This window comes from Anabrus simplex, chromosome 1 (genome assembly GCF_040414725.1).
Source record: "Anabrus simplex isolate iqAnaSimp1 chromosome 1, ASM4041472v1, whole genome shotgun sequence".
Classification (NCBI taxonomy): domain Eukaryota; kingdom Metazoa; phylum Arthropoda; class Insecta; order Orthoptera; family Tettigoniidae; genus Anabrus; species Anabrus simplex.
Window position 1 is genome coordinate 389,291,406 of NC_090265.1, and position 16,678 is coordinate 389,308,083.

Consider the following 16,678-nt stretch of genomic DNA (forward strand, 5'->3'; position numbering starts at 1 on the left):
ATTAATGTAATTTAGAATATTACATATTATAGTATTGAAAGGTGGACCATTACTACATTAATTTAATAATTACATTGTACTTGCAATTCAATACGGATCAGAACCATGAAGTTTATAACCTATAACTTTCTTCCGTCCATTCTTTTCAGATGACCGTAAAATCATGCCCGTCTTTTTCTGATTGTGTCGGTAATTTTCTCTATTTTGCTGTAGACTTCCTTGTTGGATCTCTTTTGATGGATTCCATTTCTGTACTTTGATCCCAAGATTCCTCTCACAATTTTGCGTTCTCTTTTCTCCAGTTCTTCAAGGAGTCCTTTGTTGGCATTTAGAGACAGGGTTTCGGCTGCATATAGAACTACTGGTTTCAGAACTGTTTCATAGTGACGTATCTTGATGTTTTGGGAAAGGCCTTTTTTTTTTTTTTTGTAGATTGTGCAGGATGTTTGGTAGGCTATTTCCAGTTTGCGTACTCGCTCCTGAAGTGCTTCTTTGTCCAGTCCATTTTTCATGATGATCTCACTCAGGTATTTGAATTTGTCTACTCGGGTGATGCCCCCATATTTTGTATGGAGTTTTGGTGGAGCCTCTTTGATGTTAGTCATTACTTCTGTTTTCTCAAACGATATCTGCAAACCAGTTTTTTCGGCAATTTCCTTTAAAATTTCAATTTGAGCTCTAGCGGTTTCTATATTGTTTGAGAGAACAGCAATATCATCAGCAAATGCTAAGCAGTCTGTTGCGATCCCCTTGGATTTGGTTCCTATTCTCAATGGACAGTAGTTGATTTCCTGTAATCTCACCCGCCAGGTTCTGATGATCTTTTCAAGAACACAGTTGAAGAGTATCGGGGATAGTCCATCACCTTGTCGGACTCCTGTTTTTATGTCAAAGGAATGCGAGAGACATCCGTGGAACTGCACCTTGCATTTTGTATCAGTCAGGGTGGCTCTAATTAATGCCAGCAGTTTCAAATCCACTCCAAATTCATTTAAGATGTTTAGCAGGACTTCCCGGTCAATGGAATCGTATGCTTTCTTAAAGTCCACAAATACAGACACATAGTGCTTGGACCTTAGTGTACAATATCTGTTGATCGTTTTGAGATTTTGGATCTGTTCAGCTGTTGAGCGACCTTTTCTGAACCCTCCTTGATATTCACCTATTTGATGTTCGACTTGTGCTTCCAAACGCTCCAGGATGGCAAGTGATAGAATTTTGTAAGTCACAGGTAGTAAAGATATTCCTCTGTAGTTGTTGATGTTCTTCATGCTGCCTTTTTTGTGTATTGGATGGATCAAAGCTATTTTCCAATCTTCGGGTAGGGTCTCCTTGTTCCAAATTTCTTCTATTTGCTTTTGCAAGATATCAAGTGATTCCTCTGGGGGATATTTCCATAGTTCTGCTACTACTGAGTCTTCCCCCAGCGCTTTGTTATTTTTGAGACGGGCAATGTGGCGCTTGATTTCATCTCTGTCGGGTGGTCTGGAATCTGGGTACCTGAGTAAGGGTTCCTTGGTCTCAATGGCGCTTTGCGGTTTAGAGCAGTTAAGTAAATTCTTGAAGTAATCTGCCAGAATGCTGCAATTTTCTTCACTTGACGTCGCCAGTGTACCGTCCTTTTGCTCAAAGCATAGAGATGGTGGTTTATAGCCAGTGAGTTTGCGTTTGAAGGCTCTGTAGTACTCTCTGCTTTCATTCTTCCTAAAGTTTTGTTCTATCTCTTCAATGAGAGATTTTTCGTATTTACGCTTCTCAGTCCTGAACACCCTAGCTGCTTGGGCACGTTGGGTTTTGTAGGTTTCCCAATCATTTTCTGATTTCGTAGCGTAGTACTGTTTCCACGCATTGAGTCTTTCTTGGAGGACTGATTCGCGGGTACTATTTCACCAGGCATGCTTTTTGCTTCTCTTGATTTCTGCAACGTCTTTGGCGGCCTCAACAAGGAGACTTTTGGCGTTGTTAAAGTCACTGTCATTTGGTCTAGCCTTCTCCTGGAACTCCTCGATCCATTGCCGAAGTTTATCATTGTCGAAGCGTGTGATCTGTTTGGTTATCTTCCTTGTGTTTGCGGGAATTGGTTTGAATTTGATAAGAGACATATAATGATCTGAGGCCACACTGATGCCTTTCTTTACCTTGACATTCATAATCTCAGGGCTGTTTCTGCTGGAGATTGCAACATGATCAATTTGGAACTCTCCGAGAGCTTGGACAGGAGAACCCCAAGTCATTTGCTTTCTGGGTAGATGGCGAAAGTGGGTCGGCATTCAAATCAAATCAAAATCTCTTTATTTGCAAATGAGGTGTCTACCTCGGTGGCAAATGCTACACTAAAATACATTATTGTCAAGCACTAAATATTAACAATAGAAGAAAATTTTCCTATAATACAATACAATTTACGCTAACAAATTTTTTCTATTAAACACACAGCTCATCCTTAATAAATTTATATTGTTTACAAATTTCTACTTATATCATCTCCTGTACTAAAAAATATAGTCATCTGATATACAGTATGTGGAATTACTTCAAGTGATACTATACAACTGATATAAGATTAAACTTTACACTGCATTTATTTACTTTTTTTTTTCAACCCATTCTGGAACCTAAGTAGCATAACGACCTGCTGCATCTTAACCAGAGCCCCTTTTGCCACCAATTTTCAGAGTTCCTGAAGGGCCTTCACAGCTACCGTAGCGGTCCCAGGGCCCTCAAAGTCCCCACTGTACTTCACCCCTACAGGCAGTCCCCTGCTTTGGCTGTCCAACTCCTTAGACCAGGGGATGGAATTAATTTATTCACACACATTTTTTTTTATTTACAATAACCTGCACTGGTCGAATGCCCTCTAACACTTCATTTATTTTTTCTGTTGCTGTTTATTCTCTTCTTGAATATCTGTACAGATTTTGGAAAAGGATCAAACACTACCCCTGGTAAACTGTTCCACTCCTTCACACCCTTCCCAATGAATGAAAATTTACCCCAATCGCTTCTGCTAAAATTCCTTCTAATTTTATATTTGAGGTCTGTCCTGCCGATATAATTATTTTCCAACTGAAGCCTCTCACAGATATCTCCCCATGCTTCTTCTCCTGTATAGGCTCTATATAATCCTATAAGTCTAGTTTTCTCCTTTCTCTTACTTAAAGTTTCCCACCCAAGTTCCTTTAACATTTCTGATACACTACTCTTTCTCCTGAAATCGCCTGTTACAAATCTTGCTGCTTACCTCTGCACACTATCTATTTCTTTTATTAGGTATTCTTGGTGAGGATCCCAAACACTGTTTGCATATTCCAATAATGGACGAACCATACTTAAGTAACTTTTTTCTTTTAATTCTTTATTGCTTCCTTTAAGTAGCCTCATTATGACGTGTAACGATCTGTATGCTTTCCCAACGATGTCATCAACATGATCCTTCCAGTGCAAATTACTTTCAAATCTCACACCTAAATATGACCTGCAGGTTGCGATTTTTGCAAATGGACACCAGTCTTTTGCCGTTGGGATTGGTTCTTTTGTGAGCAGGGTAATTTCCTATAACTTTCTTGTACTTCTGTTCACGACCTATTTGGGCATTGTAGTCACCCAAAAGAAGCTTGACATGGTGTTTGGGGATTTTGTTTAATTTTTCATCCAGTAGGTCCCAGAAATTATCAACTTCATCTGGATCAGACTTGTTCTTATCGTTTGTGGGAGCATGTGTGTTAACTAGGGCATAGGTTTTGTTCGCGCATTTAATTGTGAGTATAGACAATCTGTCATTCACAGGTTCGAAATTTGCAACCGATTTAAGGATGTTGGTTCTAACAGTAAACGCGATTCCAAGCATCACAGCTCCATTGGAGGATTCCTCTTTGCGCTTTGCTCTTGAAAAATCTGTAGCCTTCGGATTCAAAAATCTCTTCATCTGGGTACCTTGTTTCCTGTAGGGCCATTATGGATATCTGATTTTCGTGAAGAGCTTTGGTGAGGGTTTTCAGCTTGCCAGTTTGTGTAAGTGAATTTATGTTGAAAGGTGCTAGAAAGGTTTTAGATTTTGGCCTGAGTTTTTGACTCTTCGGGGTACACCGAGATGCTCCGACTCGTCTCTTGCATGATGTCGAGTCTCCCCCAGAATCTGAACGAGACTCGTGCGCCATGGCGTTCATGACGAGGGATTTATCCGAAGATTTACCCCCTGGGGTACGTTTCTTGAAATGTTGTGCCATCATGCTTTTTGACTTGACTTTGCTTTGGACGGGTACCCATCCTTTCACAACTAGGGTTGTTAGCCCTAGAGGTTGTCTCAAGATGTTTTCTGGCTTCTGGTCATTTACCAGTCTTCGCCGTAACCCTGGCAAGGGACCAGTTTTTTTTTTTTTTTCACGGTGGTATTTTATTCCCCTACTACCCTCTGTCTCTGCTGGCGGCAGAGCCAGCGAGCTTCCCCAATTCCAATGGGACGCGCCCGATGGAGGTAACCGGTAAATCCCCACACGGGTATTATTATTATTATTATTATTATTATTATTATTATTATTATTTCCCCAATCATTGTTCCTAGAAGCGTCTTCTTGATAAGCTGCCTACTGTTCACAGCAATCACCATCCCTTCTAAGATCAATCTTTATTTCACAAACCAGTTGTTCATTAAAACCGATTTAATTGTAGTTTTAATCTTATATGTTTAATTTCATCCTCGTCGTCATGATTATTATGAAGTCACATTTTATTACTATGATTATTTATTTATTTATTTATTTATTTATTTATTTATTTATTTATTCATTCATTCATTCATTCATTCATTCATTCATTCATTCACATATTTATTTATACAGCTACACTGGGCAAATTTCACTTGCACTGTCAACAGACTATTTAACAAACGTAAACTTTAATAATAAAACATAAGAAACATAACAAAATATAACAAGATCACATACACAGCCTACTAATAACTGTCCAAATCGAAAACCATGAGAATGTCCATGTTCATAGCCAAGTCGTCGTGGGTCAAGATGGCGGTATAATCCCTTCACATCAACTTATCTTTAAGATACTATTTACACACCTCTCGAATACACTTCTATTTGATGCTAGATCAAGCTCTTGTCTCCTATTAATATTGTTAAAGAGTGTTGGGAGGCGGATTAGGAAAGTTCGTTGAAGTATTAAGTGCTGAGTGTGGGAAATGTGGAGAAGGTCTTTGGTTCTGGTGGAGCGGGAAGGAACACGGAGAGAGAAGAGTGAGACAAGATGTTCCGAGCGGTAATGTCCATTTAAGATCCTGTGAAGGAATCTCAGGTCAGCTACCTGTCGCCTGATGCGCAGTGGTGACATATTAATTGCCATTAATACCTGCTGCGTAGACAGATTTCTGAGCTTGGGGTTTCTGTTCCTTACAATTGCAGCAAAGAAGGACACTGCTCTGTCTAACTGCTTAGTATTGGAGGGGGAGGCTGTTGTCCAAATCGGAGAGCAGTAGTTTAAGAGAGGTTGAGTGATCATGAGGAAGAAGTGACGAAGAGCAATGGGGTCAGAAATTTCTGTGAAGCGATAGAGAATGCCTAGTAATTTCATAGCCTTGGTTGTATATGTTTCTATATGGGTCTTAAATTGTAATTTTGTATCGAATATTACACCTAGGTCACGCTGTTGCGTAACCACGGTGATGGGTTTGTCGAGTAGGTAATATGATGTCGGTAGAGGAGATTTACGTAGTGTTATGGTTATTATTAGGCTTCATTCCCCCATAATTCCTTCTGAAGACCTTAATTGTTCGTGACCTTGTGAAATTTGCTGGCAACTGGGGTTATTCCTCACTGAATCAAATAACAATATTCCAAGAGAATGCAAAAGAAGAGAAAATTGAAACTAATAAATCAATGAATCCACGACTACTCTACCATCACCACCACTTGAATACAGACATTTCTAAAGAAACTACATTTCATTAAATAAGAATACAATCTAACTAGCCATCTACTGAAAGAGAAGAAATGTGACAAAAGTACTTATTGTTCCGATGTAAGTCTCCGGCGTCTGGACGTAACTATAGATGTCGGTTACTCTTCTTCACTATGGTGGTTTATAAATGAACAAATTCATCACGCTGGCGTGCACATGTTGGTTTAACACATCATGACCCTGGTGGTACAATAGCGTTGCATCACTCCAGCAATGTTTCAGAAAATTCCAGGGTTTCCTTCTGGTTCGCTCCATGATGACGGCTGGTCTTCGCGGAGATAGCTGAAACTGAAATTGTGTATTAAAAATGGGATCCACACTTGTATATCACTAGATTGTCTTACGGCACTTAACTGGCGCAATGATGTACACTTAGGTTCGGATCTACCAAAAGCTTCGAATTTCGAGCACATTTACTAGTTTACAGTACATCTTTTTGCTGACGGAACATTATTACTGGTAAAACACTGTTCATAGGCCAGGTTCATTCTCGAAGGTTCTCTTTAGATGGTCATCTTCCCTTGTAGTTCTTACTAGAACATTCTGCAAGCTTCTGCCGCAACACTCGGTGTAATGAGTGCACTGACTGTCCGTGGTTTAGAAAGTTCCACCCGGGTAAATGTGCGGCTGTAATAATATCGCACTATACTGAATTGAGTTTACGAAAGGTTGAATTAGCACTCATTAATAACAGTCGTAGTGCAGTACAAGAAATAGACACTTAATACCACTGTTTGTTAACTCTTCTGGAGAATACTGTTCGCTGTCCTTCCTGCAACTATACGAACGTTCGTCTTCTCTCTAGAGGCTAAAAACTGTTCGACTTTCTTCTAAAGACCGTACTGTTCAATTTTCTTCCAGAGACTCGGCTTCGACTTCTTTCTAGAAAGATCCTCCGACCATCCAACACCTTCATTGATTCTCATTGGCTGTCGACTATCCTGCAACGTGATTCGTCTTTCAAACTTGCAAGTGGATTTTTCTGGAATGTCACTCCCCTCTTGGCTATCGGCGCGCTAGGTGACGTAATCTCGTTACGTGGCGACCTTCGCCGGCCTGCTGACCCAGTTCTCACTCGTCCGCAGCGGAACGGCACAGTAATCAGCTGATTCTCGCTCCCTCGTAAACCAATATTTCATTACAAAATTTCACCAACCTCCCAAAATTCGATAAAACACCATTCGAACAGGTACACTACATTAATTCGTTCAACAATATTATTGTATTGAATAGGTGGAACATCTTTCTCTTTTTAGCATTGTAATAGGTGAAATTCATAAGAACATTAAACAGAGATTAAGAAGACAGGCAATGAAAGCCTGGAAGGAATTAAGGAAGGAAGGAAGGAAGGAAAGAAAGAAGGAAGGAAGCAGAGTCCTGCAGAGAGGCCCAGCCCATGAGCTGCTTCAGCAGTAGACTGCAATGGGCTTTGAAAGGCTTGAACAAATGAAGCCCATGACGTCATCGCATGGGCCGGTCTGGGCCAGCGCTCTGTCATTCGTACGCGGTGAGCCAAGGATAGTGCTGTGGTAGTTCTATGGGCTGACTGCTTCAATGTGTAGTGTACTGCGTGTCAGCGGAGTGCATTGCATTATGGTCGAGTGGAGCCGATCAAATTTGCTGTGGTTTTCAGTTTGACTTCTCTGTCTATCCTGTTATCGGAAACGAATGTGGACTGTAGTTCCAAAAGAAAAGAAACCGTGGCAAAAATCGTTAATTAAAAATAAGAAGCAACAAATTAAATTAAAACCGCACTATACAGGACTTCTGAACCTGGTCCTAAACTTAAGTCGTATTTGGTTGGTATTCAAGCCTGCAGTTGACGGTGATGGGAAAGACGTTAATTTTGTGTGCTGTACGATCTGCGGAGAACTTTATGTACACACTAGCAGTTACCCGCGGCTTCTCGCGTGGATTTCGTAATTTGATAAAAGTAATCATTCCTCAGCACTGTACTAAGACATTATCTGAAAATCACTGAAGTATAAAACCTCACTGAAAAATTGAGTTTCATTTACCCCAGAAACTCATTGTAAACCAAGTTTGTGGTATTACCTTTTGGGACAGATGACCAAGCGACATAGAACTGTACATGTGAGAATGTCTTCTCTCAAGTAAAACAAAAAAATTCTTTATTTTTAAAGGAGGTTACAAATACGTATTTCCACATCTGTAACATCTTCAGGTTTTGGGATATAAGTATCTGCATAAAAAGAATTCAACCCCTTTATCAGCCCTTCCTCCACCCCCACCTATGTAGATTTTCCGAAAACAAAAAAAGAGAGACATGTCTCTTTATTTTTAAAAGAGATTATAAATACCACTTCACGTCTGTAACATGTTAAGTTTTTGAGATATATTGTAGATATGCTCAGCGATTATGTGTACAAATTTTAGTTGGCAGCTGTGCCCAAACGTACATGCATAATCGTTCTGCTGTAGCACCCTTGAGCTGGCGTTGCCATGGTTACGGCAGTTCAATTCCTTATCCGATTCCTAGAGCAGGGGTAGTGTGGTGCCAATATCTCCATAACGATCGGTTTTAGGGCCTTAAAACATGGTTTTCGGGCCCAATAGGGCTTACCGAGATTTGTTCTTTGGGTCAAGGGGCTTAAAATGAGCTTAGTCTCGTCCTTGCACGACAAATTCGATATTTCGCCTATATTAGCCTATAATTTTTATATCTCCCCCGTCGCCCTCACCTTGAATTGTTTTGAAAATAAAATACAGCCTATGTCCCTCACGGATAATGTATATTTACATTAGTAAAAGGATTTTTAGAATCGGTCCAGTAGTTTCTGAGATTACCCTCCAGATATACACAAACTAACAGAATTTGCGCTCTCTCTTTATTATATTAGTGTAGATTAAAGGAGTCGAACTGATTTTGTCTTTTTATGATTAGATAAAAAACTTACGATGAACGAGGTGTGCTTGAATGACGGGCATTCTGATGTTTCTGTGTCATCAGAGTCCACATCCTGCTCTATGGCTAAATGGTTAGCGTGCTGGCCTTTGGTCACAGGGCTCCTGGGTTCGATTCCCGGCAGGGTCGGGAATTTTAACCTTAATTGGTTAATTTCGCTGGCACGGGGGCTGGGTGTACGTGTCGTCTCCATCATCATTTCATCCTCATCACGACATGCAGGTCGCCTACGGGAGTCAAATCAAAAGACCTGCATCTGGCGAGCCGTGCATGTCCTCGGACACTCCCGGTACTAACAGCCATACGCCATTTCATCAGACCCCACGACTATGCCACAACCCCCCAAAGTAATGAAATTTTCTTCGTGGACTGACGTTCATGATGCTCTTATTCCAACAGATGAGCTGGAAAGATATTTAAAGCAAAATTGTGGAATGGAAGAAGATAGATATAGCGTCCTATTGGAGAACAAATGGACAAAACTATCCAAAATTTCACCAGATCAATAAGAAAGTAATATGTATGAAAGCATCGAGTTCAGCTTCAGAGAGAAATTTCAGTTCAGCGGGCTTCATTCTCAACGCACGGCGGTCTCTTATACAACCAGACAGTGCTGATGCTCTTTTCATTCACAGTAATTCCATTCCACCACATTAACAATGGCCAATAAACTACGCACAACTAAGTAAAAGCCAGTAAAAGCTATGTTCAGGTTTGTTTTTGTTGTTGCCATATTGCACGTCATTTCTGTTTATATGTTATTTTGAGGTAAGCGCGAATGAAGTCCTATGAATATGCTTCGTGTTATTTAGATTCGTTTTCAGTTAACTTGATGTCAATTGCGAATGAATATTAGTATATATTAAAGTTTCTGTTTGTTTTCAATTATTATTATTATTACTACTACTATTATTATTACAATGCAGGAGAAATCTCTACCGTTCAATTTCAAAATGTGATTAGCGTACTTTAAAATATGTTATTAGCATGTGGGAATTCGTAGAGGAATGATCCGAATAGTAGTGTGACGTGAACATTTCGTTGTGCACGGCGCACATGTTATTGTGGAAAAGTACTCAAGGTTATTCTACTGAGCCCGCCTAGTGCGGTGGACTGCGGTGGGCTGTATGAGACCAGTGCTGTGGGCCAGTACGCTGCCGCGTAAGAAGAGAACGGCACTGCACGGGCTGGGCTGCCGGAGCCCATGGGTTTGAAGTGTTGCGCGGTGAGCCTGGCTGCAGGACTCTGGAAGGAAGGAAAAGGACATATAAAACTGAATGGTAAAATTCTTTCACCGTCAATACGGAATGAGATTCATAACTTGCAATGGTAAAATTCTGGAAGTGGTTAAAAGTTTCAAGTACTTGGGAAGTGTGTTCACAGAAGATGGAAAGATAACCAAGGAAGTTGGGAAAAGAATACAACAAGCAAACAGCTTCTACCAGAGTGTAAGGGGTATTTTGTGGAACCGAGAAATGTAAGAAAGTATTATGTTCAACCTATTATGAACCCATACTAACCTGTGCAGCTGGATCTGGACTACAAGAAAACGAGAGGTGAGTAGAATACAGGCAGTGGAGATGAAATTCCTAAGAGGTATCGAGGGCAAGACCCGAAAGGATAGAATTAGAAATTAAGAGATAAGGAAAAGGACAAGAATCTGGAAACTTCAAGACAGGATAGAAACAACAAAGCTAAGGTGGTATGGGCATATGATGAGAATAGGAGAAGTGAGCAAAGGTAATGTCTCTTTACTAGCTTTAATATGTTTTAATACTCCATTTGGAATTATCAACTACATTTTTTCTTTTATCATTATCATTATTCTAACGCCCTCAACCTCCACAGGGCGCCACTTTACAAGGTTTAATGTAACCAATTACGTACTTATAAAATTACCAGTATACAATTTGTTACATACAACTTTTCACCTGTATAAATAGACAAATATTGTAGACAGAGGTAGTTTTACGGCACACCTTCAACTGTACAATCAATTAAACACATATCCCAGTGATGCCTTGTTTTTTTTTTTACATAACATAAGACAAAACAGCCCTACAACCGAAGGTACTCCTTCCACCCCGTCAACATCCACGCGAACCAACCACCGTTTATTTTACGTGGGCCCTCCCCATCACATTACCACAGGCTTCAGGAGTACCTCTTCAATGTTCAATAATTTTCCAATTTCTTTGCGATCATTTAAGAAAAGGCTAGGAAAACAATAGATAGGGAATCTGCCACCTGGGCGACTGCCTAAATGCAGATCAGTAGTGGTAATTGATTGATGATAAATATTTTTCCTTTCTTTATTATTAGCATTAGATGAGAATTCATTCCACCATTTTAATACAAAGAATATACATTTTTTAACTTAATTCATATCTTCAAGTGCCTTTTCACTTTCATATTTTAAAGTCCATGGATACCTTCAACATTTTACATAGCTTTCTTTATACACAACTATATAGAATTTCCTTTCCACTGCAATAATATATTTGTTCAACTCACATTTTACTAAGACTATACTTTGCATATATGCTCAATTCTACATCTCATCAAGATTATGATTTTAAAGTGTTGTGATGTTTGGGACATCACTGCATGTTTTCATTTATTGAACTATATAATTAATTGATAAGATGTATATATAGGTCATTTTTAAATTATATATATATATATATATATATATAGGGTTTTTATCATCCATTTCATTCATCATTTCATTTCTTTGTATTGCAGCTATAACGTATTATGAACGAACAAATTATTGGGTAAAGTATTTCAACATCATTCATATTAATAACTTGCAGTAAATTTTCCAATAGCCGTTGTGAGGTGACCAGAGTCAGCAGGCTAATTTCAGCCCATTTCCAGGAAAAGTACGTCATCAAGGTTACGAGAGATATTACCCTCTCTACCTCATGAAGAGACGGTTGATACATTATAAACGCCCACTTTTCGAACTTCGCTACCTGACGCTTTATTTCAGCGGGAAAGTTCAGCCTATGTGAATGAACGTAATGAAGCAACGTGATGGATTCACAGAAAAATATAGGAGAAGGGATGAGACCTCGAATCTTACTGGACCATGTGATGTGGCTGATGGAAGGAGACATTTGAACCGATATACTTCGAAGACAAGAGCTGGGGAGGGCAGTCTTATTCTTACTCGTAAGCAGATTGTCACTCGTATTCGGACATTCTTATTCTCACTCTTGGAAGACACTCTTACTACAATTCTACGTCTGCACATCAGAGAAGATTTTAACTTAGTTCACTTCGTATTTGAGTAGTACCGTAGGATACTACTCAAAAGTTACTCTCATTGGGACTTGTTATCTCAGTGACGAGAGGTAGTCAACGGGAGACCGGTTTTGACTAGTATAGGGAAGGAGAGCTTTTATTATGAATTTAGCTACATTACTGTTCCGTAATACGGAAGAATACAAGTGTATTCTCTCCATGAACATAACCCATGGTGGTTTTGCACTTAAAATTAGGACTCATTACGACTTTATGTAAGGAGTAAAGTAGGAAGTGTTAAAGGCAGGAAAAGCATAAGTAGGACTGGAGTCCAACAACAGATGAGGCAGCTGGTACGAGAGATCCACCCATCATCAGCTTCAAGACAACAGAGTCTACATATGGTGAGCTTATGGCATAAGTTACTGCAAGTCTTCGCGCAACAGTTCATTTTCTTAGAGTTAATTTCATTCAATTTTTCTTTTGCTTCCGTAAGTTCAGATTTCGTTAATATGCCGTTACATCACATTTTTCATCCTAATAAATAGCTGTTTTAATTTGTATGTTCTGAAATTATTATTAATGATCTAAAATTCCAAGTTAGTGTACTTAATGATTTGTGTTTTGTCACTCACCCCTGGGAGTTTTTTGAATCTCATTACGTATTATTATTATTATTATTATTATTATTGTTATTATTATTATTATTATTATTATTATTATTATTATTAATTATCAACTTTCGTTTTCAAGCCATAAGCTTGAAGGCTGGTGCCCATGGGATATCATTTATTTATTTTAATATTAAAGTGACCCGCCACGTTATATTTTGTCATACATCTGTGGGCCGAGTGGGTACGTCACAGTGTATCTACACTTCACAGTGATAAGAATAATTTCATAAGACTCCTCCTCCTCTACCACAACAACACTATGCATATGTGCCCATTTCCACATCACATCAAGACTGTGAATTTTTAATTGTATCTATGTTCTTGAATACTACAAAGAATATTTTAAGACTCCTTCTACTCGTATATTCCTACAGCTAAGTGAACTCATTTCTTACAACAAATGTGTTTTCAGGAAATTCTATAAACAGTTTTTCATATTGTCAAACTTACTTGATTTAAGAACATCTTTAAAACAACTGTGTTTCAGATACTTTATTCTACACGCGATATTGCTGAAGATGACCTTTAAGTAGGTCGAAACTAGTCCCATTGAATGTTTATTTAATAAACACTATTTAATTTTGAGGTTAATGATAATGAATGTTTGTGTAGTATGTAAGCAATTAGTAGTAATTAATATCTTAGTCTTAGGATTGTAACGTCACCAGTATTGTTACATTATTGAAACCTTTCCAACACCATTGTTATTATTATCATTAATAACTATCACTGTATTACAGGAAAGCAGTTGCTGATCTGCAGCGAGCTGGAGCAGGACTTGGAATGGAAATAAAACAACCTCAGCCTGTTACTTTCTTGAAACCACCAGTAAGAAATCCCAGATATCCTGCAGATTTCAATCGAGCAAAGGAGAAGATAATTTCTTATTTTAAGGAAAACAAGGAGAAAAACATGCAACTCATACTAGTTGTTGTTCCAGATAAAGGAGAGTCCTATGGTAAGTAGTTTAGACAGTATTTTGTATACACTCAACATCCAAAAAAATTTTGACATAGTCTCCTGAATAATATGTGCACTTCATAGGTATAGACAAGTGTTCATGGTATACCTGAGTGTGTTGTGAGTGTCATGGGCAAGTAAAGGGATGTTACCCATTTCATTATATGGTTGTAAAACTTAGTCACTTTATCTCTGGATGAAACCATGATGGTTTTGGTTTAACAAATTTCCTTCATGGAGAAAATATAATCATTAACAGTTTGACACTCCATACATTTAAAAAGTTGAATGAAAATATCCCTTCCTAAAGTCTTCTGCAACTCTGTTGAACATAAGAAGTACTCTAATGACATGTGCTGACGAACATGGGCATTTCCTATGGGACACACGAAAATCTCAATGTGTAGTGTGTCTCCACTATCACAATTCCTTCCTGATTATACTGAATTCTCTGCACCAGGCAGTCATCTTAGTTTGGTGCAAGATATTGAAGTTGATCAGTCTCTTAAATGGTACCAGGAAGAATTGATGGGATAGTTGGCTCTTAGTTGTTGTACTTATTATATTGGAAATGTTCCAATTCAGCAATCTTTTATTGTGATTACCTATCAGAACTTTTCCAGCATTAAATTACTTCAATAATGTCATGTATAAGATGTAAGCTTTTACTCTCTCTAAGAGAATATCTAGGCTGAAATGTAGCAACTTACAGCCTTCTTAAAACCCTCTATGAATTTGTGGCATCCTGCCTGTTGTAAGAGGCAGTTAAAACACGTGACACTTTTTTCCCTCGCAACCCAGGGCGCTGTACTTAGGAGTGTGTGGTGGCAACCTCAAGGGTCCAGCTGATGGCATTGCTTCCTCTTACTTGTGCCACTTTCATCTGTATTGTCTAATGTTTTTTGATCATCATGTTTTCTCTTCCAAACTTCAGTGACAGTAGGTTTGGGAGGTCTTGGTAGTCTGTTGTTTTTATGTCTGCCATGACTTTACCTTTCCTTTGCTTATACCTTTTCTTTAAAGTGTCGATGTCTTTTTTTTCCTGATTAGAGTTGAGAGAGAATGATGACTGTGTAGTTGTACCTCACATTAAAAGAAGAATCCCCATCACCAGCTTTCATAAAAATTATTTTTGTCTAGTTGTTTAAACAGTTCTTGTACAGTGCAAGTGCTGTTTTAAATGAGATTATATGTACTAACATTTTTTTTAAAAGCAAAGGTAGGAATGCTATGGAAGTACCAAGTGAATTGGTAGTTAAGAAATAAATGTTCAATACCAATCTTAATGCTGCCCCATAATGTGCATTCAGATTTCATCATCAACAGAGTATTTCATCCCCTTTTTTTTTTATTTGAAGGATTTCATGAAAGAGATCTCGAATCAAACAGATAGGTTTGCTGAGCAAAACATTGAAGAAAATATACCTTGATAGAAAAGGAGTATGCAGTAAAGAGTTCAAAATGTAACTGTTGACATCTTCAAAATATTTTTGGGTGTCATTATAGTACTTGGATTACACAGAAATTAAAGATACACCTAAAATTAACCCTACATTAGTTGATGTATTTTGTCCTGCAGAGTAATCCTAATGCATAACGATTGTTTAACTAACATGAATTCAAAAGTTTAAAATAATACATTTACATACTTACAGTAACATATTATGAAAATATATACGAATATCAAGCAAGTATAATAACGAGAAATAAAATCTGTTAAATGCAACATTCGGAAATACAATAAATAGCATGATAATAAAATTATCACTGTAAAACAGTTTGTCACATTAAAACTTCCTGAACTATTTAAAATGATACAGAAATAATATAAGCTAATAGGAAACATGTGGTCATGTTTTTGAAATCAGAAAGATTGAAATAATTTAGTATATCTTCATTCTTCCAATTTTACTTTGTCCCTAGGGCCTTGGTTTATGCATCTTCTCCTTGTCCTAGCTGAAAAGATGTCTTGCAGTACACGACTGTTTCTTTATGAACTCTGCACACAAATTTGCAATACATTCTGCACAGGTGTTCTGTTTTTCTGTTTGACTACAGAAAACATACCGTTCAGACTGCAGAAATGATTTAGGCTGGAGAGGATGTTTGACGGGAATCCCTTCCAATATTTTGATATTCGCTTTCAGTTCTCGAGGCTCGTTTTTCTGTGTGATCCCAGCAGAGTTCTTTTTTCCATAGTTTTTATGTACAGTAGTTCCATCTATTGTCAAGGCCACCAAATTAGGCGGGTGAGGAAAACTGCACTGTCGTCAGATGTGGGAACGGCAAAGCGACAGATGGTCGAGAATCGCTTACCTCCGAGCACGGATTGGCAACGCTGATCGTGCAGTGCTATCTAGTTGAAGCCCATCCGCTCCAGGCCACCTTCCCCGAGTCATTCCCTGTCATGCAGCTGTTGAGCTCGCACTGTAAGTGCTGTTAAAATGGATACTGAATGTGAATTGATTTGGGCTCAAGTCAAGAGAGAAGTGCCAGAGACGACCAAGACATTCAAAATAAAGGACGCAGAAAAACTCACGTCAGAAGCCATCGACCGTGTTGTTGTAACCAAGGTTGAAGTTTACAAAACACAACTTTTATTGCTTCACTTTATGATATTTACACAAATAACTGAAATTTATTTTGAAGCAAAAAGGAATATTGAATCTTGAGAAAAGTCTGTCTTTATACAATATGTACAGGTTTACAGTCTTTATATACACTTCTATCTTGAAAAGATAGTCTTTGTGAATTGACACGTTGATAGTCGAAAACTATCTGGCACACTAACATGAATGTCTTTGAGAGTCTTTGTTTGTTGAAGTGCCTGAATTCCTAAAAAGCAAGTTCAATTGATTGAAGAAATTCCACCTAGCGAAACTAAGGGAGCTTGCATACATTA

General features: G+C 38.4%; 1 protein-coding gene across 2 annotated transcripts in view; it reads left to right on the forward strand.

The window, feature by feature from the left end:
* The window catches only part of LOC136856825 (protein argonaute-2), a 467,999-nt gene that overhangs the window by 341,966 nt on the left and 109,355 nt on the right, over positions 1-16,678 (forward strand). For both annotated transcript variants that reach the window (XM_067134979.2, XM_067134978.2), the window contains exon 16: positions 13,557-13,774. In XM_067134979.2, coding sequence (XP_066991080.2) covers positions 13,557-13,774 — 218 coding nt within the window. The remainder of the gene's footprint in view (positions 1-13,556; positions 13,775-16,678) is intronic.